This window comes from Castor canadensis, chromosome 11 (assembly GCF_047511655.1).
Source record: "Castor canadensis chromosome 11, mCasCan1.hap1v2, whole genome shotgun sequence".
Taxonomy (NCBI): Eukaryota; Metazoa; Chordata; class Mammalia; order Rodentia; family Castoridae; genus Castor; species Castor canadensis.
Genome location: NC_133396.1, coordinates 106642319 through 106668427, shown reverse-complemented (window position 1 = coordinate 106668427; position 26109 = coordinate 106642319). Strand labels below are relative to the sequence as shown.

The following is a 26109-nucleotide window of genomic DNA, read 5'->3' as shown; positions in this document are numbered from 1 at the left end:
CGGGCCGAGGCCCGGGGGGGAGCGGGGCCGCAGCTGGGGGGGGCGGGAGCCCGCGGGGAGCTGAGCCGAGCGCCCCCCGCCCCAGCCCCCAGCATGGGCAGGACGGGGCCACCGGGGCGGGCGCCGAGCGCCGAGCGCTGAGCGCTGAGGTGAGGCGAGGCAAGGCGGGGGCAGCCGGGGCGCGGGGCCGGAGGGCAGCGGGGATGCGGTACGACCGCGCACCGGGCTGGAGGGGCCGGCGCGGGGGGTGTGGCCCGGGGCCTGGAGTCGAGGCTGCGGTGAGCCCAGGTAGGGGGAGTGGGTGGTTGGAGAGAAGGGGTGTTGGGGTCCATGAGGTTGGGGAGACCCGGTCGCTGTCCGCGGGGTGGGAGAATGCGGTGCAGAAGGGGCGCGCGGAGAGCAGGAAGGGCGCGTGGAGTGCTGGGGAGAAGCTTGCAGAACGTCGGAGTGGGGAGATCGGCCGGAGAGGTGGGCTGAGGAGTAGCCCTGGTCCAAGCGCTTAGGTGCCTGGTCCGAGCCGAGTTTGCGGCTGGTAGGCTTTGTCTCTGGAAGGTGGAGGTCTCTGCCGGAGGAAAACCAAGGAGGGCAGGACGGGTGGTAGCTTGGGGAGCTCAGAGCTGTGCAGTGAGCCCTGGCTATTACCCTTGGCTCTGGAAGGTGGCCTGAGGTGGTGGTGGTGACAAGTGAGTTGGGGGTCTTGGATTCTCTTCCCTCCTGTTTCCCTGACCTGCTGGCTTCCTTTGAAAGGAGGCTCGTTGGAAGGGAGCAGGAGCCAGACCTAGAGGAGGAGCCGGTTTTCCTTCGTGGAGCATTGCCTTCTTCCCAGGGCTGGCTATTTTTATACCAGATGTGGCTGCAGAGGGGGCTGGGGATGGAGTAATGGGGCAGGGCCACGTGGCTGATGGGCCTGATGGGTTCAGAAAACCCAGGCTGTGTAAGACTGGGAAGGAGATGAGGTCTCTGAGAAGGGGGTCCCTGTTGCCAGCCCCACCTCCTCTCCCTATTACTGGTCCCCAGAGGGAATGGGGCCTTGGGCCAAGCCTTTCAGTCTCCCTAGGGTCTTAGAGGTAAAACTGCTTTACTGGTCGGTGACCAGATGCCTGACTCTAGATGAGAGGTCTAGTCCTTGGTTAACTCTTTTATAGGCTGCAGACCCAAGTCTTTGGGCTGGCAGTGTTTCTTGGGAGCCCCTTCCCCAGGGGTGGGACTAGACAATCTGTGATGCCCACTCTACATCCTCTCCTTTAACCTCTCCCTCAATACCCCACCCTCCCATGACTCATACTCTAGACTGGGTGGAGACCCTGGCTGGGGGCCCTGGAGGAGGGCTTGGCATCTCTAAAATGTGCATGAGGTTTTTTGTCCTGAGCCAAGCACCCTTGCCTGCCACAGCTGGGGAGGGTCAGAGATGTAAAGGACTTCAGGCTCTCAGTATTGCCGGATCTGAGGTCAGGGAGGGAATCTGGTAGTGAAGGGAGAACTGGTGTGGGTGACTGACTGGGCTGTGGCCAGAGTCTGTAATTATAGAAGTTGGGCAGACAGGCAATTAGTATCTCTTGGGGATGACAGGCCTGTGGGGTGTACCTAGTAGACTGAAGAGAGGGGAACCAAGGAGGAGGTGGAAGACCTTCCCTCAAAGGAAGAGGAGGTGACTGGCAGTTTCCTTTGGGCCAGGCTGGTGAACAGGGTGGAGATCCTGTGACTCTGTCTTGTAGGCAGGCCCCTCACCCTTTTTTGGAGAAAGAAAGGACATGGGAATGTGGAAGGAAGTGGAGGCCTCCTCTGACTGATGCTCCCTGAGCCTACACCCAGTGATACTGTCTGGACTGGGCCTGAGGTGGGGAAGAGAAAGGGTGACTCCCCTACAGAGTTGGGAAGACTCCTCTGTTGGCCTAGAAAGGGTGGCCACCCAGATTGAGAGGAAGCGGTTTGGGGACTGTCTGTGCAGGAAGTGAAGGCCATGCCTCTAATGTGAACTTCTCTGTGGAGGAGGTGATAATGGAAGCCCCAGCAAGGGGGTGGGGGTGGGGAATTATGAGCATTTTGAGAAGGGTGGAGCCTGCCCACCCTGTTTCCTGATGCCCTGCCAGGTGTTTCCTGGCTTATGTTTCCTCCACCCCGCCCTTTGGGGGAAATCCTGCTTTCTAGTACAGGCACTACTCATTGCCACAAGGAACACAGGTATCACACATTGCCACCAGGAGGGCACTGGGGGTATCCATTGTCCCTGGGATAAATATCTTGAGAGCTGTGCCCCTCTTGTCAGTCTGGCCTTTTCTAGGCCCTTTCCCTTCAGGTCTTGGGCTCTGTAAACTTTCAGCGCCCTCCTTCCCTTCCCTCCTCTTCCATGCTATCCAGCGCAGAGGGAAGTCCCCTTTTCTCCCTCAAGTACCCATCAGGGCCAAGAAGAAGGGCGTTGGTGGGGAGGGCTGGGCAGGGCAGGGTCAGAACTGGAGAAGAGAACTTTCACAAGAAGATGTGAACCTTTACAAGATGATGAGGGGAATGAAAGGTTATCCTCAGCTTCCTGACCACACGCATCTCTCACCTTCCTGCAGGGTCTCCCATGGGATTGCTGGGACCTTTCTGGGTGAAATGGCACTGTGTGCAAAAAAGCGCCCCCCAGGTAAGAAGGCAAGGTCTGTTGGTTCCCCAGAGCCATTAAAATTGGATGTCATTATGGCTTAGGAAGCCAAGGGAAGAGGGACAACTGATCGGGGTCTTGGGGGGCGGGGATTAAAACCACTACACATCCTGGGGATAGCTAGGAAACGGACTTGTTCTGTTTGGTCCTTGAGCTGGTTTCCTGCTGGGGTGGTTCTAAGCACCGGCCCCCTGGACCCTGAAACACCTATACTCTTGTCTTGGGGCATCGGCAGCTCCTACTCTTTGGCCTGGTATGCCCCTCATTTTCCCACCCACCCGGACCTCCTAGTTTTCCTGCGGGTGGGAGGGATGATGGTGAAAGCGGTTCCCGGGACAACGCCGGCAGTCCGCTCACCCGCATTGGCCCAGGCGGGGAGAGGGGGAGGCGGGGCTCGCGCGCTGGCTTTCGCCTACGCTGCGCTGGCAGGCTGCTGCCCCTGCAGTAGGGGAACGGGCGGGGGCGGAGCCCAGGGCGTGCTCACCGGGTAGCGTCCACTCAGCTTGCGCCGGCCTCCGCGGGGGGCATCAGGAGCGGTGGCGCAGCTGAGCTCGAGGTGGTCCGGGTCACTGGTGGCTGTGAGGATGGCCTGGGCTGCGGGTGGCGCGCGCGCCGGGTGGCCGCGGCTCCCCTCTGAGCGCTCGCAGCTCTTGCACCACCTCCCTGGGGGGCCGCCCTATTGGCGCTGCTGAGGCCAGGGACAAGACCGACTGCACCTTCCCCTACTTAAACCGGGATCATGACGGTCCCCAAGGAGATTCCAGAGAAGTGGGCCCGAGCTGGGGCGCCTCCGTCTTGGAGCCGAAAGAAGCCCTCTTGGGGGACAGGTAACGGGAGGCAGCGCCTAGCAGCTCTCCTGCACCCATAATTTTCGTCTTCACACCCCCACACTCCCTTGTTCTCACCTTGTTCCCTCCTTCCTCCATCTCCTTTCTAGACCCAAAGATCCTGCCTTTGAAGGATGGAGTGGAGCATCCTTTGCACTCCATGGAGCATCCTTTGCATGCTCTTATGATTTTGCAAGATCTCAGCAGGAGGGAGCCCCTCTGGGGAAGTTTTTTATTTTTTTTTTTTTCTTGGAGGGGCCGGTAAAGTGGCTCAGTTGCCTGGGGTCTTGTTATTGCAGGATGCTCTACAAGGGTCTTGAGGGAAGAGGTCTGGAATGCTGCCTTTGGCTCTCAGACAAGTTAAGGCATTAGGTTTACTGCCTAACCAAGTTTTTCCTTTTTATAGCCTGAGGTCATATTGACCCTTGGGATGTGGGATGGGGAGCCCTTCATAGGACATACCCTTCTTCTGGGACCTGAACTTGGTGCCTGCAGTCTGGGACCTGCTAGGTTCAGGATAGGTATAGCTAAATAGATGTTTCTAACCAAATGACAGATGACTTGTTCAAGGGAAATATGTGTAAATAGTACAAAATGGGTTAGAGAGCAACTGTTTCAGTGCATCTCATTCCTCTCTCCTCCATCTCTGTGCCCCTCTGCATGACCCATATCCCTGACACCCCCCCTCACCTTCTCCTACTTGAAGATGAGCTTTGCAATAAGGTGATGTCATTGTTGGCCAGTCAGAAGCTGCTGCTGGTTACATGTGACAAGCAAAGTCTCCTGTAGGGGGACTGCACGTGGGGCTGTGATGCTATGATGCTGCCGCAGAGCAGCTCCAGGGCACAGTGACCCTCTGCCTTGCCACCCACACTACTCTTCCTTAGGTTGGGGGAGAGCACTGCCATGGCTAGATCTGCAGTGGTCCCCTGGAGGAAGGAGCTTTGTGCCTTCAGCCAGTGTCCTTCATTATAATGATGGATGCATTAATAATAGCAGCAAGAAGGGTCTGGGGATTCCCATGACCATTAATGGCTAAAGCTCTTCCAGTGGGGTGGGGAAGAGGAAGACCTTGACAGTTGGTGGTGAGGAAAAGAGAGTATGCTCTGTCCTGTGAGTATGACTTGCAGAGTGGTGGTACATACCTGTAGTCCCAGCACTCGGTAGGCTGAGACAGGAGGATTGAGAATTTGAGACCAGTCTGGACTTAAAAGAAAAAAAAAAGGAAAGTAGCCTCCAGAGCCATGTGGTCAGGCCACTGGTGAGAGGTGAATTAGAGGGAAAAATTTAATAACACCTCAGGTGTGGTGCTAACTCCATTAGACTGTATTCTGTAGAAAGAACCAATGTCCCTCAGTGGATCCCCCACAAAGGTTGGGTAGGCCTGACTCTATATGGGTCTAGGCTTCAGTTTACAACTCTTGACTGCAGCATCATTCTATTACAGAAGAAGAAAGGAGGGCGCGGGCTAATGACCGAGAATACAATGAGAAATTCCAGTATGCGGTAAGTGACACTAGACCACTTTGTCCCCTCTTCCTGAGTTGGAGGAGGGAGAAGTACAGGACCATCTGAGACTGAGACTGGCCATTCCCAGGAATGACTGGGAAGGGTGTTTTTGGGAGGTGAGGGAAGCTTTCATGGCCACTTTCCATCTGCTACTGTGCTGAATTTTTTTTTTTTTGAGGTACTGGGGCTTGAACTCAGGGCTTATACCTTGAGCCACTCCACCAGCCCTTTCTTGTGAAGGTTTTTTTCAAGATAGGGTTCTCGTGAACTATTTGCCTACGGCTAGCTTTGAATGGTGATCCCCCTGAGTAGCTAGGAATACAGGTGTGAGCCACTGGCCTGGCTGTGCTGAATTTTTTAGGCCTTCTGCAGGTGAAACAAAATACATTGACCCCAGGAGACTCCTACCTCTCCTTCTCTTTCCCTACCTCACAGCTGAGGTTGCTTGGGGCCGAGGTTTGGGGATGTGGAAAAATGGAGGAGTCAGCGTCAGTCTGGTTCTGCGTTGGAGTTGGATATTTCCTCATCATCTCTTCTCCTATTGCCCTAGAGTAACTGCATCAAGACCTCCAAGTACAATATTCTCACCTTCCTGCCTGTCAACCTCTTTGAGCAGTTCCAGGAAGTTGCCAACACCTACTTCCTGTTCCTTCTCATTCTACAGGCGAGTGATCTTAAGTATATCCTTTGCAACTCAGAAAGTCAAATAAAGCTGAAAAAGAAGAAGGTTGTGGGGGCAAGAAGGCACTAGATGGCGCCTCAGAAGCATGCTTCTCTTTCCTCTTTTCAGTTGATCCCACAGATCTCTTCCTTGTCTTGGTTCACCACCATTGTGCCTTTGGTTCTTGTCCTCACCATCACAGCTGTTAAAGATGCCACTGATGACTATGTGAGTTGCTTTCATTCTTCCACTTTCTCCTTCCCTCTCGCCCACCTCTATCCCAAACTCATAGCCACTTTCATACAGCACACAGTTCCTTGGTGACCTTGACATCCCTTACCAGCCCAGCTAGATCCATGTTCTGAAGGTGGGGAGGAAGAGTCAGGGAGAGAGGTGGATAGGCATATACAAGACATTACCCAGCATGCTCTGAGCTCCACTGATGATGCATTTCCCTTGGAGCAAAAGAAGGTATCTTACCTTTCTCAGTTCTCTTCTTTTCAGTTCCGCCACAAGAGTGATAACCAGGTGAATAACCGTCAGTCTCAGGTGCTGATCAATGGAATGTGAGTGCCTATTGGAGATGAGGGCTCTAGGAAGAAGGGGGGTCCCCTGGGAAAGAACTTCTGTAGCCACTGACACCCTCTTTACTGACTTGTTGTTATAGCCTCCAGCAAGAACAGTGGATGAATGTCTGTGTTGGTGATATTATCAAGCTAGAAAATAACCAGTTTGTAGCGGTAAGGGACCAGGTGCCTCTCACATCTGTGGGCTTTTTTTCCTCTTTGGCAGGGTTGAATCCTTCCTGATTATCTACTGCCTCTTCAGTACCCATGGGAGGAGACTTTCTTGGGTGGTGAGAGGGCTCCTGTGTTAACATGCCTGGGACTAGATATTCATGCACTTGGAACTCCTAAAAACAAATGATGCTTAGTGGAGGAGCAGTGACCATATAGAGTCCACTGAGGGTGGAGGTTTTGGTATTTGGAGTTCTCATTAGGTTTTCTCTCTAGGCGGATCTCCTCCTCCTTTCCAGCAGTGAGCCCCATGGGCTGTGTTACATAGAGACGGCAGAACTTGATGGGTAAGTGGTATCCTCAGTGTCAGCCCTCTCCTTAAGAGTAAAGGATTTATTTTGAAAGAGGTTCCAAGGTTTCTGTACCTTTCAGAAAACTTAGCGGGAGGTGTGGCTCAGGCAGTAGAGCATCTGCTTTGCAAGCATGAGGCCCTGAGTTTCAAACCCAGTCCTCCTCCCCCCACCAAAAAAATAGAAAACTTAGAGGTAAGAAAGGCTTTGGATATGTAGAAGTACTTGCTAGGCTAAGCAGTGGCAGTCAGGTAGAATCTAGAGGATGGGGAGGGAGTCAAGACTCAGGGGTACTCTTCTTCCAGAGAGACCAACATGAAAGTGCGTCAGGCTATTCCAGTCACCTCGGAATTGGGAGACATCAGCAAGCTTGCCAAGTTTGATGGTGAGTAATCTTGGAGAAGCAGCCTTCAGGTAGTGAAGGTGGGTTAGGTTCACATTGTACCTTTTCCTCTTAGCTTCTGGTTGCTGTCATTATGCAGCTCACTGGATTCTTTTGGGAAGGGCATGTCAGGAATGCCAAGTGGTTACTACTCACTTTGGAGCTAATGGTGATTTCAAGGGAACTTTGTGGCTGATAGCTCCCCTCTTACTGTGCTGTGCATGTTGAGAGAGAAATTCAGCTTATTTTTGCCTGATAGCATATAAGGTATATATGCTCCTTACCAAAAAAAAAAAAACAAAAAAAACCCACAAACCCATATAGCATGTGTCAGAAGTTAGTAGCTGGGTGCTAGTGGCTCATGCCTATAATCCTAGCTACTTGGGAGACTGTGATTGGGAGGTTTGAGGCAAGCAAATAGTTCTGCAGACTCCCTCTCCAAAATAACCAGAGCAAGATGGATTGGAGATGTAACTCAAGTGGTAGAGTGCCTGCTTTGCAAGCATAAAGCCCTGAGTTCAAACCCCTCTCCCACCAAAACAAACAAAAAAAAAAGGTTAATCTCTCTTATCCTCTAATTGTCCCCTCCTTCAGTTCTGTGTATATTCATTTAAAAACATGTAAAATAATTAAATGTGACCCTGTTGTACTAAAATCTCTGAAACTTGCCTCTTTTACCTATTAAATATATCATAATTATCAATTTCTTTCTTTTCTTTTTTTTTGGTGAGACAAGTCTCACAATACAGCTCAGGCTGTCCTTGAACTCAGTATCCTCCTGCCTCAACCTCCAAAGTACTGAGATTACAGGGGGACACTACCTGTCTTAAATATATCATAAATACCTTATCACATTACCATGTAAAGAACTTTACTTTATTCTCTTTAATAGCTACATAATATCTCATAGAATTGATATGCCACAATTTATTCAACTATTCCCTGACCATTCAGTGGTTTCATGTCTTTTTCTGTTCCAGTAATGCTTCAATAAAAATTATTGTGAACTATGCTACTTCTGTAGAAGAGAGTCCCCAAAGTGGGATTATTAGGTCCAGGTATATGTGTACTTTTTCTTTTTCTTTTATTTGTGGGATGGAGTTTGAACCCAGGGCTTCACACTTGGAAAGCAGACACTCTACAGCTTGAATCACACCTCCAGTCCATTATGCTTTGGTTATTTTGGAGATGAGGTATTGTGAATTTTTTGCCCAGGCTGGCTTGAAATTGTGATCCTCCTGATTGCAGTCTCCCAATTAGCTAGAATTTCAGATGTAAACAATTGGTGCCTGGCTTATATGTGTACTTTTTTTTTTTTTTCTGTACTAGGGCTTGAACTCAGGGCCTTCACCTTGAACCACTCCACCAGCACTTTTCTGTGGTGATTTTTTTTGAGATAGGGTCTTGAGAACTATTTGTCTGGGGTTGGCTTCGACCCATGATCCTCCTGATCTCTGCCTCCTGAGTAGCTAGGATTACAGGCGTGAGCCACCAGAACCCAGCTATATGTGTACTTTTAATACTAGTTCATGCTGCCTCATTCTTTTTTTGACCAGGGTCTCTCTATCTAGCCCAGGCTAGCCTTGAATTTGTGATCCTCCCAAGTGCTGGGATTATAAGTGTGGACCACCACATCCAGCCTACTGCCTCATTCTTGTCCTGAAAAGTATTAGCATTAGCTCCTACTCCTGCAAGCAGTGTGTAGATGGGCCCATGTCCTTACCCCCCCTATCTTTTTCTCTCTTTTATTATTTTGTAATCAGGCTATAGATTGGACCTTGAGCAATGGCACTGTTATCTCCCATTCAGGTGAAGTGATCTGTGAACCTCCCAACAACAAGCTGGACAAATTCAGTGGAACCCTCTACTGGAAGGAAAACAAATTCCCCCTGAGCAACCAGAACATGCTGTTGCGGGGCTGTGTGCTTCGAAACACCGAGTGGTGCTTTGGGTTGGTCATCTTCGCAGGTGAGCCTCTTTGTGTCCCATGAAAGAAGGGTAAGAGATAATGACTCAGCCCCTCTCAGGAGTTCAGGACAAAGCTGCTTGGGCTGCTGGAATACATAAGGTGAAAAGCCATCAGCCTTGAATGAAATCCTCTTGCCCACCTGTTGTCTCCACTTCACCCTGATGTCCTGCAGTTTGGAGATGAGTTCAAAAGACCACAGGCAGATTTGTTATTTGGCTTCCCATTCTTTTTTAGGTCCTGACACTAAGCTAATGCAGAACAGTGGGAGGACAAAGTTCAAGAGAACAAGTATTGATCGCCTGATGAATACACTGGTGCTCTGGGTAAGCATCCCATGTTTCCTGCCCCTGCCCTTTGGTTCCACCTGGGTGGTTCCCTTTGCTCCCATTTCTTGCCCTTGCTCTATGGTCAGGTTTCTAGTTTGGCTTTAAAGCCAATGGCAGGTAAGCTACTAAAAGGCAGTGTTCATTTCAGGCTTCTTTTAGATTTGGAAGATGTTATTTTAAAAAACCTTGGGCGCATGCATGAATCAACTTAAAGAAAGCTGAAACAAATCGTCCCTTCTCTGGGTTCCAGTTAGGATGATGACTTAGCGCAGCATGTGACCTTCTGTTTGCCTTCACCAGGGACAAGGAGGCCTTCATGGAGATGGAGAAGGAATTAAAAAAAATTTCCATTTGGAAGATGGCTAGAGAGTCTTTCCCCCTAACTTCTAAGGATGAAGGATCCCAGAGGAAAAGTTTGGCAATTCCTGAATCCTTCTCTTGTTGGCTAGAAATTGGAGCTCCTTGTTGGGCTTTCCTTCCCCTTCTTGTGTCCCTCCTGCCTACTACCTGCCCCCTCACATGCCAGCTTGCAAAGACTAGGGCTTGCCACTGCTCTTTTTCTGCCCTAGTTTTAAAGGATTTGCAGAAACCCTTGAGTGAATGCAGTTAGGTACCTCACGCAAAGGCTCACCTTGCCCCCTGGTGGTCATTTGCACCAGGACAGTTCCTGGTTTGTTTTAAAGCATCGGAGTTGTCAGAAACCAGACGTGGTCTCAATTATTTTCTTATTTCTTTTTATTTTTTTTGAGAACCCTTTCTCAAAAAACAAAACAAGAACAAAAAACCCCTCAGTCTCCTCTTGCCTTGGCCTTTTGAGTGCTGGGATTATAGGCATGTGCTAACTAACACATGTGGTCCAAGCTTTCTTTTGACTAATCAAGAAATCTGTATTAGCTGATGGTGTGCTTCAAGTGGTAGAGCGCCTACCTCAAAAGTGTGAAGCCCTAAGTTCCAGACTCTGGTGGCTTATACCTATAATCCTAGCTACTTAGGAGGCAGAGATCAGTAGGATCTAGGTTCAAAGCCAGCCCTGGGCAAATGTTTCGAGAGACTCTTATCTCGAAAACACTTATCACACACACACAGACACACACACATCTTTATTTATGGAAATATAGTTTGTTTCCCTGGTTTAAAATAAAATGGTGTCCTGGGGAGTGAATTTAACATTTACATTGTAAGCATATATGGAAATGTCACAATGAAACCTCCCTATACAACTAATATGTGCTAATTTAAATGTTTTAAAAAATGGCAGTCTAGCTGGGCACTGGGCCCCAGTGGCTCACACTTGTAAACCTGGCTACTCAGGAAGCAGAGACCAGGAGAATCGAGGTTCGAAGCCAACCAAGGCAAATAGTTCGTAAGACTATCTTGGAAAATACCCAACTAAAAAAGGACTGGCAGAGTGGCTCAGAGTGCTTCCCTAGCAAGCATGAGACCCTGAGTTCAAACCTCAGTACCAGCAAAAAAAAAAAAAAAAAAAAAAAAGGCAGTTTATATGAAATAAAGATATTCCAGTATCACGGTTTTTTGTTGGCTTGTGGAGACTTAGCTCAGGTGAATGGGTAATTTAATAAGCTTTTAACTGTTTCAGCTTTCCCATGATAGAGATGAGAAAATGTTTAGAAAGAAGACCACATGACAGGGGCATGCAAGGACCTGTCAGCAGTTCTGAGCTTTTTCCACTAGAGCATACTGCCAAGTTTAAAGATGCCTGAGCTGGGTGCTGACGGCTCACACCTATAATCATAGCTACTTGGGAGGCAGAGATCAGGATGATCACAGTTTGAAGCCAGCCCAGCAAATAGTTTGTGAGACCCCATCTTGAAAATACTCAACATGAAAAAAGGGCTGGTGGGGTGGCTCAGATGGTAGAGCACCTGCCTACCAAGTGTGAGACTCTTGGTAGTTCAAATCCCGGTACCGCCAAAAAAAAAAACAAAAAAACAAAAAAAACAAAGAGTATCTGGATTTCTTTTAAGGGTACCAGTAGTGACCTTCCTCAAGGATGCATGTTATTTAAAAGGCTTCCTGTGTCTGCCTAGCTTCTGCTTTTCATTCTCCCCCAGATTTTTGGATTCCTGGTCTGCATGGGGGTTATCCTGGCCATTGGCAATGCCATCTGGGAGCACGAGGTGGGGATGCGCTTCCAGGTGTACCTGCCTTGGGATGAGGCGGTGGACAGTGCCTTCTTCTCTGGCTTCCTCTCCTTCTGGTCCTACATCATCATCCTCAACACCGTCGTGCCCATCTCACTGTATGTCAGGTATGTGCTTTCTCTGCTCTTGGGTCTCTCCAGGGAGCCCAAGTGATTCGTTGGTAGACTTTTCTATGACGATAAAATCCTTAAGAAGGAATGTGGAGTCCTCTTCTTCCTGTACCGTGAACATTTTATGTTACCTATTTGTGTGCAAAGCAAACTTTTGACCAGTTTTCTGACATTTTGAACTGTATTAGAACAAAAGCCATATTGATTTATTTAGCATGTTTCTTGCATTCCTGTTCTGTGCAAAGATGTGCTAGGTGCTGTGGTACATGTGAAGGTAAATTAGAAATGCTCTCCTTCCCTTTAGGAGCTTAAATCTAGTAGAGGAAGATAAATTGAAACCCATTATGAAGCAAAATGGGAACAAGTGCTGTTGAAGTCATTCCACCTAGAGTCCTGTGTAAAGCAGAGGGCACTAGGATGTGTCAAATAGCTCTGTCTTCAAAAGCAGCATACTGGGTGGGGTGGGGGTGGGGGAATAGGAATGTGGTAGACCCTGAGATGCCATGCAGGAGGACTGCAGTCCAGGAGAGCTGGAAGAGTGTTGCTCCCCATGCAGTTAATCAGAGAGGACATCTCAGAAAAGGTGGCAGTTGCACTGAGGTAGATGAAGGAGGTGGAGCTGGAAAGGAGATGGGGTGGAGGGGTTTGGAAATAAAGGCAAGGAGATTAGACTCTGGGAATGGCTTCTTAATTAGAGCCAAGAGAGATACCTGGAAACAGAAGCTTGCTACTGATTGTCAGGGTCTCGAATCTTTGTCTATGGGCCTGTGCTTTGTAGCCATGAAAGGTTTTTGAAAAAAAATCTAAAGAATGCCTTCTAAAAAAAATCTAAAGAATGCTTTAGGAAATACTGGCTGGCGGTAGTATGCAACATGTACAGGTCAAGGGGACATCTAGGATGTTTGAGGTAAAGAAAACATTAGCAGGGAAGAAGCAGTGAGGATGGAGAAAAGAGGAGGGTGTAGAAGGAGGAAGGGAGAATCCAGAAGAAAGAAACTTACTTTCCTCCTTAGTGCCTGCATTTGAGATAAGGGAGCCTTGGACTTTTTTGTTGTTGTTTTGAGATAGGGTCTTACTGTGTGGCCCAGGCTGGCCTTGAACTTATAGTCCTGCCTCAGCCTCCTGTGTGCTGGGATTACAGGCATGGGCCATCACACCTGGCTGAGCCTGTGATGTTTTTAAAGAAAATGCTTTATGGGTATGCTTGCATCTTCATTTGATGGAGATTCCCCAAATGACCGGTCCTCAAGTCTCCCCACTAGCCCTTAAGGCTAGCACTGATGACATCAAGTAGAAGATAAAGGGCTTCTGTGCTGAGAGTGTACAGGTCTGGGTTTTCTAGAGCACTAAGAGAATCAGAAGGTTCTCAGTTTAGTCCTACCTATCATTAGCCATGTGACTTCAGGCAAACCCACAGTGACGGGCCTCATGTGGTTTCCATTTTCTCATGTAAAATGGGAACATTGATAACCTGTTTTACCTTCTTCATAGAGACGTCTTACTAGAAGATACTGGATTGGAAAGTATATTTTAAAAAATTAAATTACTATACAAACACAGGCACAGTGGCTTACACCTATAATCCCAGCTAATTGATAGGTAGAAATAGGAGGATCACAGTTTGAGGCTAGCCCAGGCAAAAACTTAGCAAGACCCTATCTCAAAAAAACAAGCTGGAGGTAGGCACCAGCGGTTCATGCCTATAATCCTAGCTACTTAGGAGGCTGAGACTGGGGGGATTTAGTTCTAGGCCAGCCTGGGCAGATAGTTCACCAGACCCCCATCTCCAAAATAACCAGAGCAAAATGGAATGAAGGCGTAGCTCAAGCAGTATAGTGCTAGCTTTGCAAGCATGAAGCCCTGAGTTCAAACCCCAGTCCCACCAAAAAACATATATGTAAATAAATAAACAAATTTAAAAAATAAAAAAAGAACAAGGTGGGTATACCTATAATCCCATCTACTCGGAAGGTGAAGGTAGGTGGATCAGGGCCTGAGGTAGACTTGGGCAAAAGCACCTATCGAAAAACAACATAAGGGAAGGGACTGGGGCGTGGCTCAAGTGGTATAGTGCTTGTCTAGCAAGCTCAGGACCCTAGTTCAAACCCCAGTCCCACCAAAAAAAAAAAAATCCCTAAAAAAACTGCTATACAAATGTTGGCTTGTGTCATGTCTATCATCATTGCAACTCTGGTTCTGAATTATTATTTAAATTTTTTGCTTGCAAAAAACTAATTTTATTTCCCTGCTTTTGGGCTTTGCTGGCCCTATTTTGTATCTAAGTTCATTGGAAGCCCTTGGTAACTCCTAAGAAAGTTTTCTTTCTAAGTCCCACTCGGTTACATTGTGTGTCTGGGGGAGGTTGGGAGGAGGGTTGATAAGCTACATGGGGAAAGGCTATGACGACTTTTCCAACTATCGCACATACTGTCTGGTAACGGGATCTGACAGGAGCCTCAGTCCTGTCAGAAGTGGGATTCCAGATACGGGCCATTGCTCGGCTGGTTCAGGGCCATTTCTGAGGATACTAACAATCCATATCCCAAAGTTGGCGATTAACAAAGAGGATGGAGAGGCTGAAAGCACCATTCCCTTGTGACTTACTGTGATGCTCCACCTTCTTGAGGCCCCTCTCCCTTGTGGAGTTAGTGCCTCAGCTTTGCCACAGAGTCAGAGTTGTGGAGACCCAGCCCAGGGTAGGAGCGCTCTGCCTGTGTTGGGCAGTGAGGAGCGAGTGGGCTGGGAGCCTTTTGATTTTTTTTCCCACAACATCGCCCCTTTGAGGTGGCATCTGTTGCTGTGGCATGCACAGCACCCTTATATTTCTCTCTTTTTTCTCTCTCCCCTCCCTCTTGCACTTTCTCTTGTTTTTCTCTGCATGGTTTCTGTATTTAGTCCTGAGGTAAGAACTGGTCAAGTGCCTTGTCTGCAGTCCCTTTTCCTCCTCTGCCTGTGCTGTCTGTCCTGCCTGCCCAGGCCCTTTGCACCTTTTTGTCTGGAGAGAGTCAGAGGGTCGGGTCGGGAAGTTCTCTGCCATGGGCGGCTCTACCTGCAGGCTCCCCTTATCCCTTCTTGCCCAGGTTCCTGAGCCCAGGTGTCTTTTCCGTTTTTGTTTCTCCCGAGGCAGGGGGCCTGCAGCCAAGGCTCATTTGGGTGGGGCACTTCTTCCTCCCCTTCCTACCCCAAGCCTCAACTCTTGTCCACTGTTCAGTGTGGAGGTCATCCGTCTGGGCCACAGCTACTTCATCAACTGGGACAAAAAGATGTTCTGCATGAAGAAGCGGACACCTGCCGAGGCCCGCACCACCACACTCAATGAGGAGCTGGGTCAGGTGGAGTACATCTTCTCTGACAAGACTGGCACCCTCACCCAGAACATCATGGTCTTCAATAAGTGCTCCATCAATGGCCGCAGCTATGGTATGGTGGTGCCACGGGGCAGGGGAGCTAGGGTTTGTGTCTCACCTGGACAGTGGAACTGGGGCTCCCACAGTTGTCTTGATTTTGGGTTGTACTTCTTTCCTGCTAGGGTCTGAAGGGCCTTGAAAGACCTTTGTGTATCCTGTGCCAGGAACCAGATACTGAGAGTCCTTTCCTTATTCTCCCCTGGTGCCCTTGTCCTGGTCTCAGCTCTAGCACCAGGGGAACTCCTTGGCTGTTTCAAGTGAATCCCAAGACACTGGTCTTGGGCATCCTGGCCAGATTGGACGCTAGCTGTCCCGGTGGAGTGCTAGACTCTCCCTGTGTTGCTGCTCAGGGCAATTGTGAGTCTCTGGAATGTGACCACAGTTTTCCCAGTGCGCCCTGTTGCAATGGTCTTGTGGCTGAGCTATTGGGGTGGCTTGTAGAAGAGTGCAAAGGGGTTGCCTTTGTGCAGGTGTGAGCCCTGCTGTAACTGCTTTCTGTACTAACCAGCACCTAGTGGCCAGTGTGTGAGGCTTTGACTGAAGCCTAGGCCCAGTGGGTGTCAGGCACTAGAGGAGGCCTGGGAGCTCTGGCAAAGGGATGTGAAGAATCAGAGCTGCCCCGAGGGGAGAGCTGCAGGGAAGTGGTGGCAACAAGGATGGTGAGCAGTAGGCACCATGATTTTTTTTGTGACCAAGATCCTGGGTTCTGGAACCAGGGTGACAGCAGTGTGAATGCAAGTGACATCTACTTGACAGGGCTGAGAATTCCAAATGCCTGTGAAGGTCTGTATTAGAGACTTTTCCTCAAAGCTTTTGAGATTCTCAACTCTGATGTTGCTTCTCCTTCTGTTCTGACTGTGTTTAGGTGACGTGTTTGATGTCCTGGGACACAAAGCTGAACTGGGAGCGGTAAGATCCAGTCTTTGTAATTATGCTATGTGCCAATTGGAATAATGAGCCCATATGCTATCTGGGCAGAAAATGGAAGCTGCTTGGACAAACTGGATGTTTTAAGGAAGAACTGATGACAGAAGTAGGAATTTTGCTGGGCATGGTGGCACATGCCTGCATTTCCAGCACTTGTGACGTAGAGGCAGAAGGACTGCCTCTACTCAACTATGTAGAGGGACCCTGTGTCCAAAAAAAGGGGGGCTGGGGTGTGGCTCAAAGTGGTAGAGTGCCTGCCTAGCAAGTGCAAAGACCTGAGTTCAAAACCTCAGTAGCACCAAAATATATATATATACGTGTATATATATGTGTATATATATATGGAGGATGGAGGGCTGGTAGAGTGCCTTTCTAGCAAGCACTAGACCCTTAGTTCAACCCCTAGTATTGCAAAGAAAAAAAAAAAAGGATAGGGATCCAGTTGCTGGTGGCTCATGCCTGTAATCCTAGCTACTGAGGAGGCAGAGATCAGGAGGATTGTGGTTCGAAGCCAGCCTGGGCAAATAGTTTGTGCAGCCCTATCTTGAAAAACCCTTCACAAAAAAGAAAAAAAAAATAGGGCTGGTAGAATGGCTCAAGGTGAAGGACCTGAGTTCAAGACCCAGTACTGCCAAAAAAAAAAAATATATAAAAGAAAGAAAGGATAGGGAATTTTGAGGCCCACAGTGGTCTGGGTTCTCCTACTGAGAGGTGAAAGGGCAGAGACATCCCCTCTCCAGGGATATATAGCCTAAGAGCCTTCTTAACCTATTGCAGAGGCCCGAGCCTGTTGACTTCTCTTTTAATCCTCTGGCTGACAAGAAGTTCTTGTTTTGGGATCCAAGCCTCTTGGAGGCTGTCAAGATGGGAGACCCCCACACACATGAGTTCTTCCGCCTCCTTTCCCTGTGTCACACTGTCATGTCAGAAGAAAAGAACGAAGGTTTGTTGGGGAGCTGGTTTACTGTCTGTCCCAGCCCAGTTCATGCTCTTGGTCTCTACTCGGCATTGCTGCTGGCTTGGGGCTTCCTGGCTGGGGCATGTGCCTGGAAGGCCACTTACACCACACATGTTCTTCCCCACCCAGGAGAGCTGTACTACAAAGCCCAGTCCCCAGATGAGGGGGCCTTGGTCACTGCAGCCAGGAACTTTGGATTCGTGTTCCGCTCTCGTACACCCAAAACAATTACTGTCCATGAGATGGGCACAGCCATCACCTACCAGCTGCTGGCCATCCTGGACTTCAACAATATCCGCAAGCGGATGTCAGTCATAGGTGAGGCCGGGATTCAGGGCAGTATACAGCCCTGCAATGGGTGAGGTGTGTTGGAGAACTGTTGTTGATGAGTTTAGTGTAGAGGTCTTTGCCTGCCTGAATTTTTGTGGCACTTTCTCCCCTTGCCCCATTCATAGTACGGAATCCAGAGGGGAAGATACGACTGTACTGCAAAGGAGCAGACACCATCCTGCTTGACAGACTCCATCACTCTACGCAGGAGCTGCTCAACAGCACCACTGACCACCTGAATGTAGGTGTGAGGGGAGGAGGGCCAGCCTCGTGCTTTTGTGGCTATCGGTGGTGGGGTGGGGAGGGGACTTGACTTCCTTTCTTTTTTGTGGGTTTCTCATTTTATTGAATTCATCTAAGGTGCACGACATGATATACATAGAAGTGGTTACTACAGTCAAGTGAATCCACCATCTCTCATAGTTACCTTTTTTACTCCTGTTGTTAGAATTTCTAAAATGTATTTTAGAAATTGTGCACAATTACAAGACCACCTTGTAATTGTGGTCTTCATGCTATACATTCAACTCTGCCTCCAGGAATACGCAGGGGAAGGGCTGAGAACGCTGGTGCTGGCCTACAAGGATCTGGATGATGAGTACTACGAGGAGTGGGCTGAAAGACGACTGCAAGCCAGCGTGGCCCGTGACAGCCGGGAGGACAGGCTGGCCAGCATCTATGAGGAGGTTGAGAGTGACATGATGGTACAGGCACAGGATGGGTGGAAGGTGGGCAAGGAGGGCTGGTGCCTGTGACTGTCATGCCAGGAGCCATTGTGGTATTTGCAGTTGCTGGGTGCAACAGCCATTGAGGACAAACTTCAGCAAGGGGTTCCAGAGACCATCGCCCTCCTGACGCTGGCCAACATCAAGATTTGGGTGCTAACTGGAGACAAACAAGGTGAGAGCCCAACAGGGCAGAGGTAGTGGCAGGTGGGCAGTAGTCCTGTTGGCCCGTCTATGGAGCTGTGCTACCAGGCGGGAGAGTGCATTGACCTTGTTGGATGGCCTGCCCGTAGCTCCTGCGTTCTGTCTTGGTAGAGACGGCCGTGAACATTGGCTACTCCTGCAAGATGCTGACGGACGACATGACAGAGGTGTTCATAGTCACGGGCCACACCGTTCTGGAGGTGCGAGAGGAACTCAGGTAAAGAAAAAGCCCAAAGGAGGCAGAAGCCCTGTGCTATGCCCAGGGGGTCAGGCAGGGGTTTCTAAACCCTGTTGAGACTTCAGTCCTGACTCCCTGCTGTGGTCCTGAGGACCACCGTGGTTTCATTTCCACCATCACAGGAAAGCCCGGGAGAAGATGGTGGACTCCTCTCGCACTGTAGGCAACGGTTTCACATACCAGGAGAAACTTTCTTCTTCTAAGCTCACTTCTGTCCTGGAAGCTGTTGCCGGAGAGTATGCGCTGGTCATCAACGGTCATAGCCTGGTAAGGGCTGTCATCCTTAATTGGGCAGTTCCCCCAGAAAGTGCTTCTTTCAGGATGGCTTTTATGTCTTACCTTGCTGTTACTTCCCTGATCTCAGCGGAAGTTGCAATCTTCAAGGGAACGAAGGTGCTGAGACTCCCAGGTGTCTGCTGGGAAGACTGTACCTCTCTCATATCTCTGTGTGTTCCAGGCCCATGCATTGGAGGCAGACATGGAGCTGGAGTTTCTAGAGACAGCGTGTGCCTGCAAAGCTGTCATCTGCTGCCGGGTTACCCCCTTGCAGAAGGCACAAGTAGTGGAACTGGTTAAGAAATACAAGAAGGCTGTGACACTTGCCATTGGGGATGGGGCCAATGATGTCAGCATGATCAAAAGTGAGTGCAGACTGGGTAGGTTTCTAGGCTGGGCTGGAGGTGGAAGTCCTGCCCCATTGAGGTCCCCACACCAGAGAAGAATAACATAAGAGGGACTGTAACTTCGTGGCACCTAAAGTGTGTGACCATCTTTACCTTCTTATCTTTTGTCTTTGTAGCAGCTCACATCGGCGTGGGCATCAGCGGGCAGGAAGGGATCCAGGCTGTCCTGGCCTCGGATTACTCTTTCTCTCAGTTCAAGTTCCTGCAGCGTCTCCTGCTGGTACATGGTCGCTGGTCCTACCTGCGCATGTGCAAGTTTCTCTGCTATTTCTTCTATAAGAACTTCGCTTTCACCATGGTCCACTTCTGGTTTGGGTTCTTCTGCGGCTTCTCGGCCCAGGTAGCAAGTGTTCCCAGACCTCTGTGTTGTATATCTGTAAGCTCCTTATGGGCAGAGGTTGTATCTGTCCTGTTCATTGCCCAATCCTATTGTCTAGTGCATCTATTTAAAAATGTTTATTGAGAATAGAGAGGGAGCTCAAGAAAATTCCTTTCTGGATATGGTGGCATATGCCTGTAATTCCAGCATTCAGGTAGTTGAGGCAGGAGGATTGTGAGTTCAGGGCCAGCCCTCAAAAAAAAAAAAAAAAAAAAATTGCTCCCTGCTATCTTCCTGTGCCTAATTTATAGTGAAGAAGTTGCATGCTCACTCCTTTCTGGCCCTCTGTTCTCTTTTAGACTGTGTATGACCAGTATTTCATCACCCTCTATAACATCGTGTACACTTCCCTCCCAGTCCTGGCTATGGGGGTCTTTGATCAGGTATGGATGGGGAAGTTTGATGAACAAGCAGGATGGGGAGAAGAATCCTACTGTAAAAGGGTGTTGAACTAATGTAGTGGGTGTGTGAGACTTGTGCCCATAGCCTGTGGTCAACAGGAAGGCAGTACATTCAGGGAAGGGCATGGGGAGGCTCTGCATCTCAGTTCTGGGACCCGTAACTCCCTTGGATTGCTGAGCACAGATTGATTGGAGAAGCAGGCTTGCGGTTATTTCTTGCTGTTAAAAGATTTTGGAAAGGAGGAGCAAGGGACTGGGTCTGTGTAGGCCATCATCAAAATGGTAGTTTCTTTTTGTTTTTTTGATAGCAGCACTGGGGAGGGGGTTGAACTCAGGGCCCCAGACTTGCTAGGCAGATGTTCTACATTTGAGCCACTCTGCCAGGCCCAAAATGGCAATTTCTCAGGCCTCTGACATGTGGCCCTCCCATATAGGATGTCCCTGAGCAGCGAAGCATGGAGTACCCTAAGCTGTATGAGCCAGGCCAGCTGAACCTCCTCTTCAACAAGCGAGAGTTCTTCATCTGCATTGCCCAGGGCATTTACACCTCTGTGCTCATGTTCTTCATCCCCTATGGGGTGTTTGCTGAGGCCACGCGGGATGATGGCACCCAGCTTGCTGACTACCAGTCCTTTGCAGTCACTGTGGCCACATCACTGGTCATTGTGGTCAGTGTGCAGGTATGAGTGCCCAGGAATTGTCTTTTCCACTGGAAAGAGTGAAACTTCTGTTCCTACGGCTGCCCTCAGCTTCACAGTTCTGGTTCTTGAGTGCTCCTACCTATGACAACAACTACTTTTTGCAGATTGGCCTGGATACAGGCTATTGGACGGCCATCAACCACTTCTTCATCTGGGGCAGCCTCGCTGTTTACTTTGCCATCCTCTTTGCCATGCACAGCAATGGGCTCTTTGACATGTTTCCGAACCAATTCCGCTTTGTGGGTGAGTCCCTGTGGCTTCCTCTTGAATTTGTGAGAAATGACAGCTATCGTAGGCCGACTAATGGGTTAGTCAGCCAGGGTGCACATCCAAACTTTCGTCAACACTCCTCTATGCCAGGTCCTCTGTAAGGTGCTTTGGGGATACTAGGGTGTAGCAGGGAACTTGCGTGTCAATGAAAGTGATTAATAGCCTTCCCTCTGGGAGGTCAGGGCTTCAAGCAGGTCAGGGGTGGCAGGCTTCATGGTCAGAAAAGATACTGCCAGTGGGGTAGCCAGGAAGAGGCCCACAGAGGAGGCTACTATGAGTGAAGCCATGAAGTATGAAGGGGCCACTTGTTTCTGGGGAGTGGAAGGTGCTCTGACTAGGTTGGAGAGAGAGCCTTCCCACAGAGACAGGCTAGAAAAGTGGGCCTTCAAGCTCTCAGAATGCCAGGTTTGCCTTGCCTTGCCAGGAGTCTTCATTTATTTAGAGAAAAAGTTGGATGACATCAAAAAGATTGCTTTAGAAATGCAAAGCTGGTCGGGATAGCCAGTGAGGAAGCTACCATAGGGATGAAGTGAGATGCTGATCAGGACTGGCCCCAGGATGGCATAGCAGAGGGGAGCTGAATGGGAAATATGGGGTAAAGGAAACCTTTATAGGCTTGGCATTTGTTTCAGACCTGCTGGCTCATTCATCTGATGGGCATCCTATCCACACCTACTTTGTGTAACCCATTATTCTGGATGCTGGGTATGCAGAAACTAATGAAGTATGCAGAATGCTTACCTCCTAGATTTTCTGTATGAGAGACAGGTAATTTGCAAGTTAGCAGGTATACTGCCGGGAACCGTAAGCCCTATAAAAAAAGGAAATCACAGGCTGGGGCTGTATCTCAGTAGTAGAGTATGTATGAGTGAGGCTCTGGGTTTGATTTTCCCCCTACCCCCCACTGCAAAAAAACAAAAAAACAGAGTAGAGAATGACAAGAGTAGTCAGCAAAGTTCTCTTGAGGAAGGAACATTGCCAAGGGGAATCTGAATAAAGAGAAAAGGGGCAATCCAGGTGGCTTTCTGGGAAAGAATAATTCATAAGAAACAGTGACACAATGTCTTAGGCCAAGGCTTTTAGAGAGGCGTCCCGCACCAGGAGCCGGAGAGGAGGGGAGAAAGGAGGTGGGAGAACAGAGGAGAATGAGTCTAGACTCTTTAAGCTCTTAGAAATCAGAGGAAGAACGCTGAATTTTATTGGTTTTTCTTAAGGTTTTTTTGTTTGTTTGTTTGTTTTGGGTGATGTGCTGGGGATTAAACCCAGGGCCTTGCTCTTGTGAAGCATAGACTACCACTGAGCTCACCCTCTGCCTCAGACTTCAAATTTTTATCTACATGTGATAGGAAGCCATTGGAAAACTGAGTTGGGAAGTGTCCTAGGCGAATTTACTTTTGTTCTTGTGGTACTGGGGATTGAACTCAGGGCCTCAGTGCTTGCTAGGTAGATGCTCTACCACTTGAACCACTCTGCCAGCTCTTTTTTGTGATATGTTTTTCGAGATAGGGTCTTGAACTATTTGCCCGTGTGGGCTTCAAACTGCAATCCTCCTGATCTCTGCCTCCTGAATAACTAGGATTGTAAGAGTGAGCCACTGGCACCTGCCTGCAAATTTGTTTTTAAAGGATCACTGTTACTGTTTTGTGGACAAGTATAAAGAGTACAGGTAGAAACAGGGAGGTCAGTTAGTATACACTATAGCAGTAATTCAGATGAGAATTGTGGTGGCTTTGCATTTGGTGAAATAAGGGTGGATTCCCTAGATATTTTGAAAATGGAGCCAACAGATTGGATGTAGGCTACAAGGAAGAGGAAGAGGAGTTGAGATCAATGGTATGGTTTTTGGTTGGAGCTGCTAGATGAGCAACAGCATCTCCTGACTGGGAAAGGCATGGAGCAGATTTGAGGTGAAGGAGATAATAGTTCACTTGGGGCATGTGAACTTTGAGGAACCTGTTGGATGTTCAGCAGAGATACCAACTAAGGTGGTTAAGGAAACAGCTCTGGGGTTTTAAAATATTTTTTGGTGGGGGTTTGGACAGAAAAGAAGGAAGCCAGGGATGCCTTAAGTTTTGAGGGTAGGGAGGTGGTATTACCAGAAATAGAAATGGGGAATTCAGGGGGCTGCCCTCCTGTTCTGTTTGTGACTCCTGGGCCACCAACTCCTGTCAACCCCCAGGGAATGCCCAGAACACCCTGGCCCAACCCGCAGTGTGGCTCACCATAGTACTCACTACAGTCGTCTGCATCATGCCTGTGGTTGCCTTTCGCTTCCTCAGGCTCAACCTGAAGCCCGACCTCTCCGACACGGTGAGAAGCTGAAGCATTCACTCGGGGGGGATGGAGCTGGTGTGGCATGCAAAGCGTCTGTGGCTTGTGCAGCTGTTTCTGGGGTGCGTGGCTGCTCAGGGTGTGGGTGGTCATCTGCTCCTCCTAAGGACACATGCTGGGTGACTCTGTGCTCTCGGGCCTTCTCTGTGGTAACGTCTGACAGGGCCACGCTGACAGAGGTGCCTTCCTTGTGTTCTCTGCACCCCTCCACCCCCAGGTCCGCTACACCCAGCTGGTGAGGAAGAAGCAAAAAGCACAGCACCGCTGCATGCGGCGGGTGGGCCGGACAGGGTCCCGGCGTTCCGGCTATGCCTTCTCCCACCAGGAGGGCTTCGGGGAGCTTATCATGTCCGGCAAGAACATGCGGCTCAGCTCCCTGGCGCTGTCCAGCTTCACCACCCGCTCCAGTTCAAGCTGGATAGAAAGCCTACGGAGGAAGAAAAGTGACAGTGCCAGCAGCCCCAGTGGGGGGGCTGATAAGCCCCTGAAAGGGTAAAGACATGGACTGGGACACCCTGTGCCTGTGGCTGGAGCATGCAGGGCCCGGCAGGTCACCAAGGAAACAGCATCTCAGAACTGCTGGTCCTCATTCCTTGCCTCCTGTCTTCCCTGGTAGACTCTATCCTGCTGGTCCTACCAGCTCGGGGAGGAGGAGGGAGTGGGTCCAAAAGGAAAAGTGTGGGCTCGAGTATATGGAGGCAGCCCAGTGGGGGACCAGATGTGGAACCAAAACCAAGAAGAAACTGAGAGATTGGGTCTGCCTCTGCGCTGCCTGGGAGTCCACAGGGAGACTATAATCTCCATATTTTTTACTCCTGTTCCCCAGAGGGGCCCTAGTGCCCCTGTTCCTGAATTACACAAGAATGTATCATGCCGGGAAGCCAGAGATCTGCTGGGGCCTCTGGGCCCCTCACATCCTGTATGTCTCCTTGATTTGTGTTTGTGTCCAATTTGGTTTTGTCTTTTTTATTTGGCAAGTGGAGGAGGCCTTTATGTGACTTTTATGTTGTGGCTAGTGTCTTAACTCTCCTAGGAAGAGGAGACTGGCACACACTGGGACTGGCCCTACCTGCTGGAGTGTCTTGGGAGGAGCCTTATCACATGGGTCACAAGCCGCTAGTGCCCATGGGACAGAGGGGCTGGCCAGAGAGGGAGGAACTGTTAGCCTAAGGGTGTTGGGAGAGTAAAAAGGTCCTGTCTCCTTCCTCACCTTGAGAGTAAAGTGCTGTCTCCTCCCCTAAGGCACACATATCAATTCCTGGATTCCATAAGTCCTGCTGGTATTGGGCTGGAACCTGGAAAAGGGACCCCATCATACTCAGTGAGTTGAAAAGCTGCCTGTGAAATTTAATCCTGAGGAAAAGTCTTTTCTTTCATTTTAGTTTCAAGTTCATTAGCAGACTTCCTTCTAACTTCCCTCCTCCTTCTTCATCTGGTACTATCTTGCACCTACCCCACCCCAGGACCCTGAGGTAGAGTTGAAAGGGGAAGCTGAGCACCCTGGGGTGGGATTGAAAGGGGAAGCTGGCCTGTGCTTCCTTCTGCTCCACCCTCCAGGCCCAGCCTGGGGAAGAGGAGGCAGAAGGAGGGCAGAGCCAGGCTTGGGCCAGGAGACTGCCTGCGTGGTGCCTGGCTTTGTCTGAAACTGGAGGCTGCTCACCACCTGTCCACCTGTCCTTTCTCCCCATCTTCCACACCTACGGAGCTGTTCCCTGAGTCAGGCACTTCTCAAATTGGTTGCTGCCTAACTGGCCTAGAAAAGAAGACTTTCCTCTTCTTTGGTAGTTAAGGAGTAGGGGAGGGTACTTCTGGAATGGTATGGGAGCCCCAAAGTAGCTGGAGGTGAGCTGCAGTCAGGGGGGGCTAGAGTGGGTGGGGAGTGGGGGATGGGAAAATCTTGACAGGGAAATCCCTTTTGGCTACACAGTTTACAAACCCAAAATCATGTCTGTCTGTGTGTCTCTCAAGGTGAGAGTCTGATTTTTATACCAAAGAGGAAATGATTTTTTTCATATTTGGTTTGTCTATATTATATAAATATATATATACAGTTATATATATAGTTATATATATATTATTTTTTTGGTTCTCTCTCATTTTTTAGGGAGGGAGGAAAGTACCAAGTTGCATTGAGCTGTAATTAAGGAACATTCTGTATAATTTATGACACATTTCTATACTTGCAAAATTATATCATTTTATGGATATAAAAGAAAAAATGCCTTTTTATAAAATTGCAATTTCTGAGAAGTGTGTAATTTGTCTCTTTTCTGGTGTTTAACCAAGACTGATGGTAAAAGTAGACAGAAACTGGTAAATGGAATGAGTGAGTAGAGGAGTGCCTCCTCCATTTGCATGTGGGTGGCGCTGAGGCAGGGCTCGGGGACTTTGTGTTCAAGCCTGTGGCTGGTGCTTAGGACCTTGAACCCACTGCTGTTCCAAACACAGGACAGCTTATTCCTAACACATGCCAGAGGGGTGGAAGAAAAGTACCAGGTAAATGTTTTAAGGTGTTTTCTCTTTAACACCTTTCTCCCCCATGTCTTTTCTGATGACATCAGCTTTGTAGCTTCACAGCCTCCTGACTTTCCAAGTGAGTATCAAAAGCCCAGATATTACAGACCATGTCTCTGCAGGACATGTTGCTGGATAAGGTGCACTTTCTTCTGGGGAAAGGCATGAGAGAAGCCTGGGTCCTGGGGCAGCTGGGGCTGGGGAGTGGTGGAGGAAGGGAGAAGAAGCACTCTGCTGCTGTTGGATAACAATCTGATTCAGTCCCTAGACTGGTTTCCCTTCTGTCCTCATCAGTCTGTTCTGTCATGGGGCAATCCTTCTCTTCTTTCTTCTCAGAAGTAGAGCTCCAAGCAGGTGCTAAGCT

At 49.3% G+C, this 26109-nt stretch overlaps 1 protein-coding gene across 3 annotated transcripts; it reads left to right on the top strand.

Annotated features, from left to right (window-relative positions):
* Positions 1 to 25481, top strand: Atp8b2 (ATPase phospholipid transporting 8B2). 3 transcript variants are annotated; one of them, XM_020166226.2, is made up of 28 exons: positions 1 to 149; positions 2559 to 2626; positions 4919 to 4977; positions 5531 to 5644; positions 5771 to 5869; positions 6146 to 6207; positions 6309 to 6381; positions 6655 to 6725; positions 7034 to 7113; positions 8920 to 9078; positions 9314 to 9402; positions 11478 to 11674; positions 14889 to 15097; positions 15950 to 15993; positions 16789 to 16954; positions 17099 to 17287; positions 17425 to 17540; positions 17839 to 18003; positions 18088 to 18199; positions 18340 to 18445; positions 18589 to 18733; positions 18924 to 19107; positions 19266 to 19489; positions 19828 to 19911; positions 20364 to 20609; positions 20735 to 20873; positions 23080 to 23210; positions 23449 to 25481. In XM_020166226.2, exons 2-28 carry the CDS (start codon positions 2596 to 2598, stop codon positions 23725 to 23727), a joined length of 3573 nt encoding a protein of 1190 aa, XP_020021815.1. In that variant the 5' UTR covers positions 1 to 149; positions 2559 to 2595; the 3' UTR covers positions 23728 to 25481. The 3 variants fall into 3 exon arrangements, 2 of the variants coding, with proteins under 2 accessions (XP_020021815.1, XP_020021813.1); XR_012438927.1 differs by lacking the exons at positions 1 to 149; positions 2559 to 2626; positions 23449 to 25481 and adding exons at positions 2667 to 3471; positions 21533 to 21668 and having other exon boundaries at positions 23080 to 23212; XM_020166224.2 differs by lacking the exons at positions 1 to 149; positions 2559 to 2626 and adding an exon at positions 2668 to 3471.
* Positions 25482 to 26109: the final 628 nt, after the last annotated feature.

Bases quoted from the DNA above. Each gene is read 5' to 3' on its own strand.
- Atp8b2 (XM_020166224.2), top strand. From the start codon at position 3,384: ATGACGGTCCCCAAGGAGATTCCAGAGAAGTGGGCCCGAGCTGGGGCG. The intron at 6,208-6,308 runs GTGAGTGCCTAT...TTGTTGTTATAG, and splicing joins CAGGTGCTGATCAATGGAAT to CCTCCAGCAAGAACAGTGGA. The intron at 20,874-23,079 runs GTGAGTCCCTGT...GTCAACCCCCAG, and splicing joins GAACCAATTCCGCTTTGTGG to GGAATGCCCAGAACACCCTG.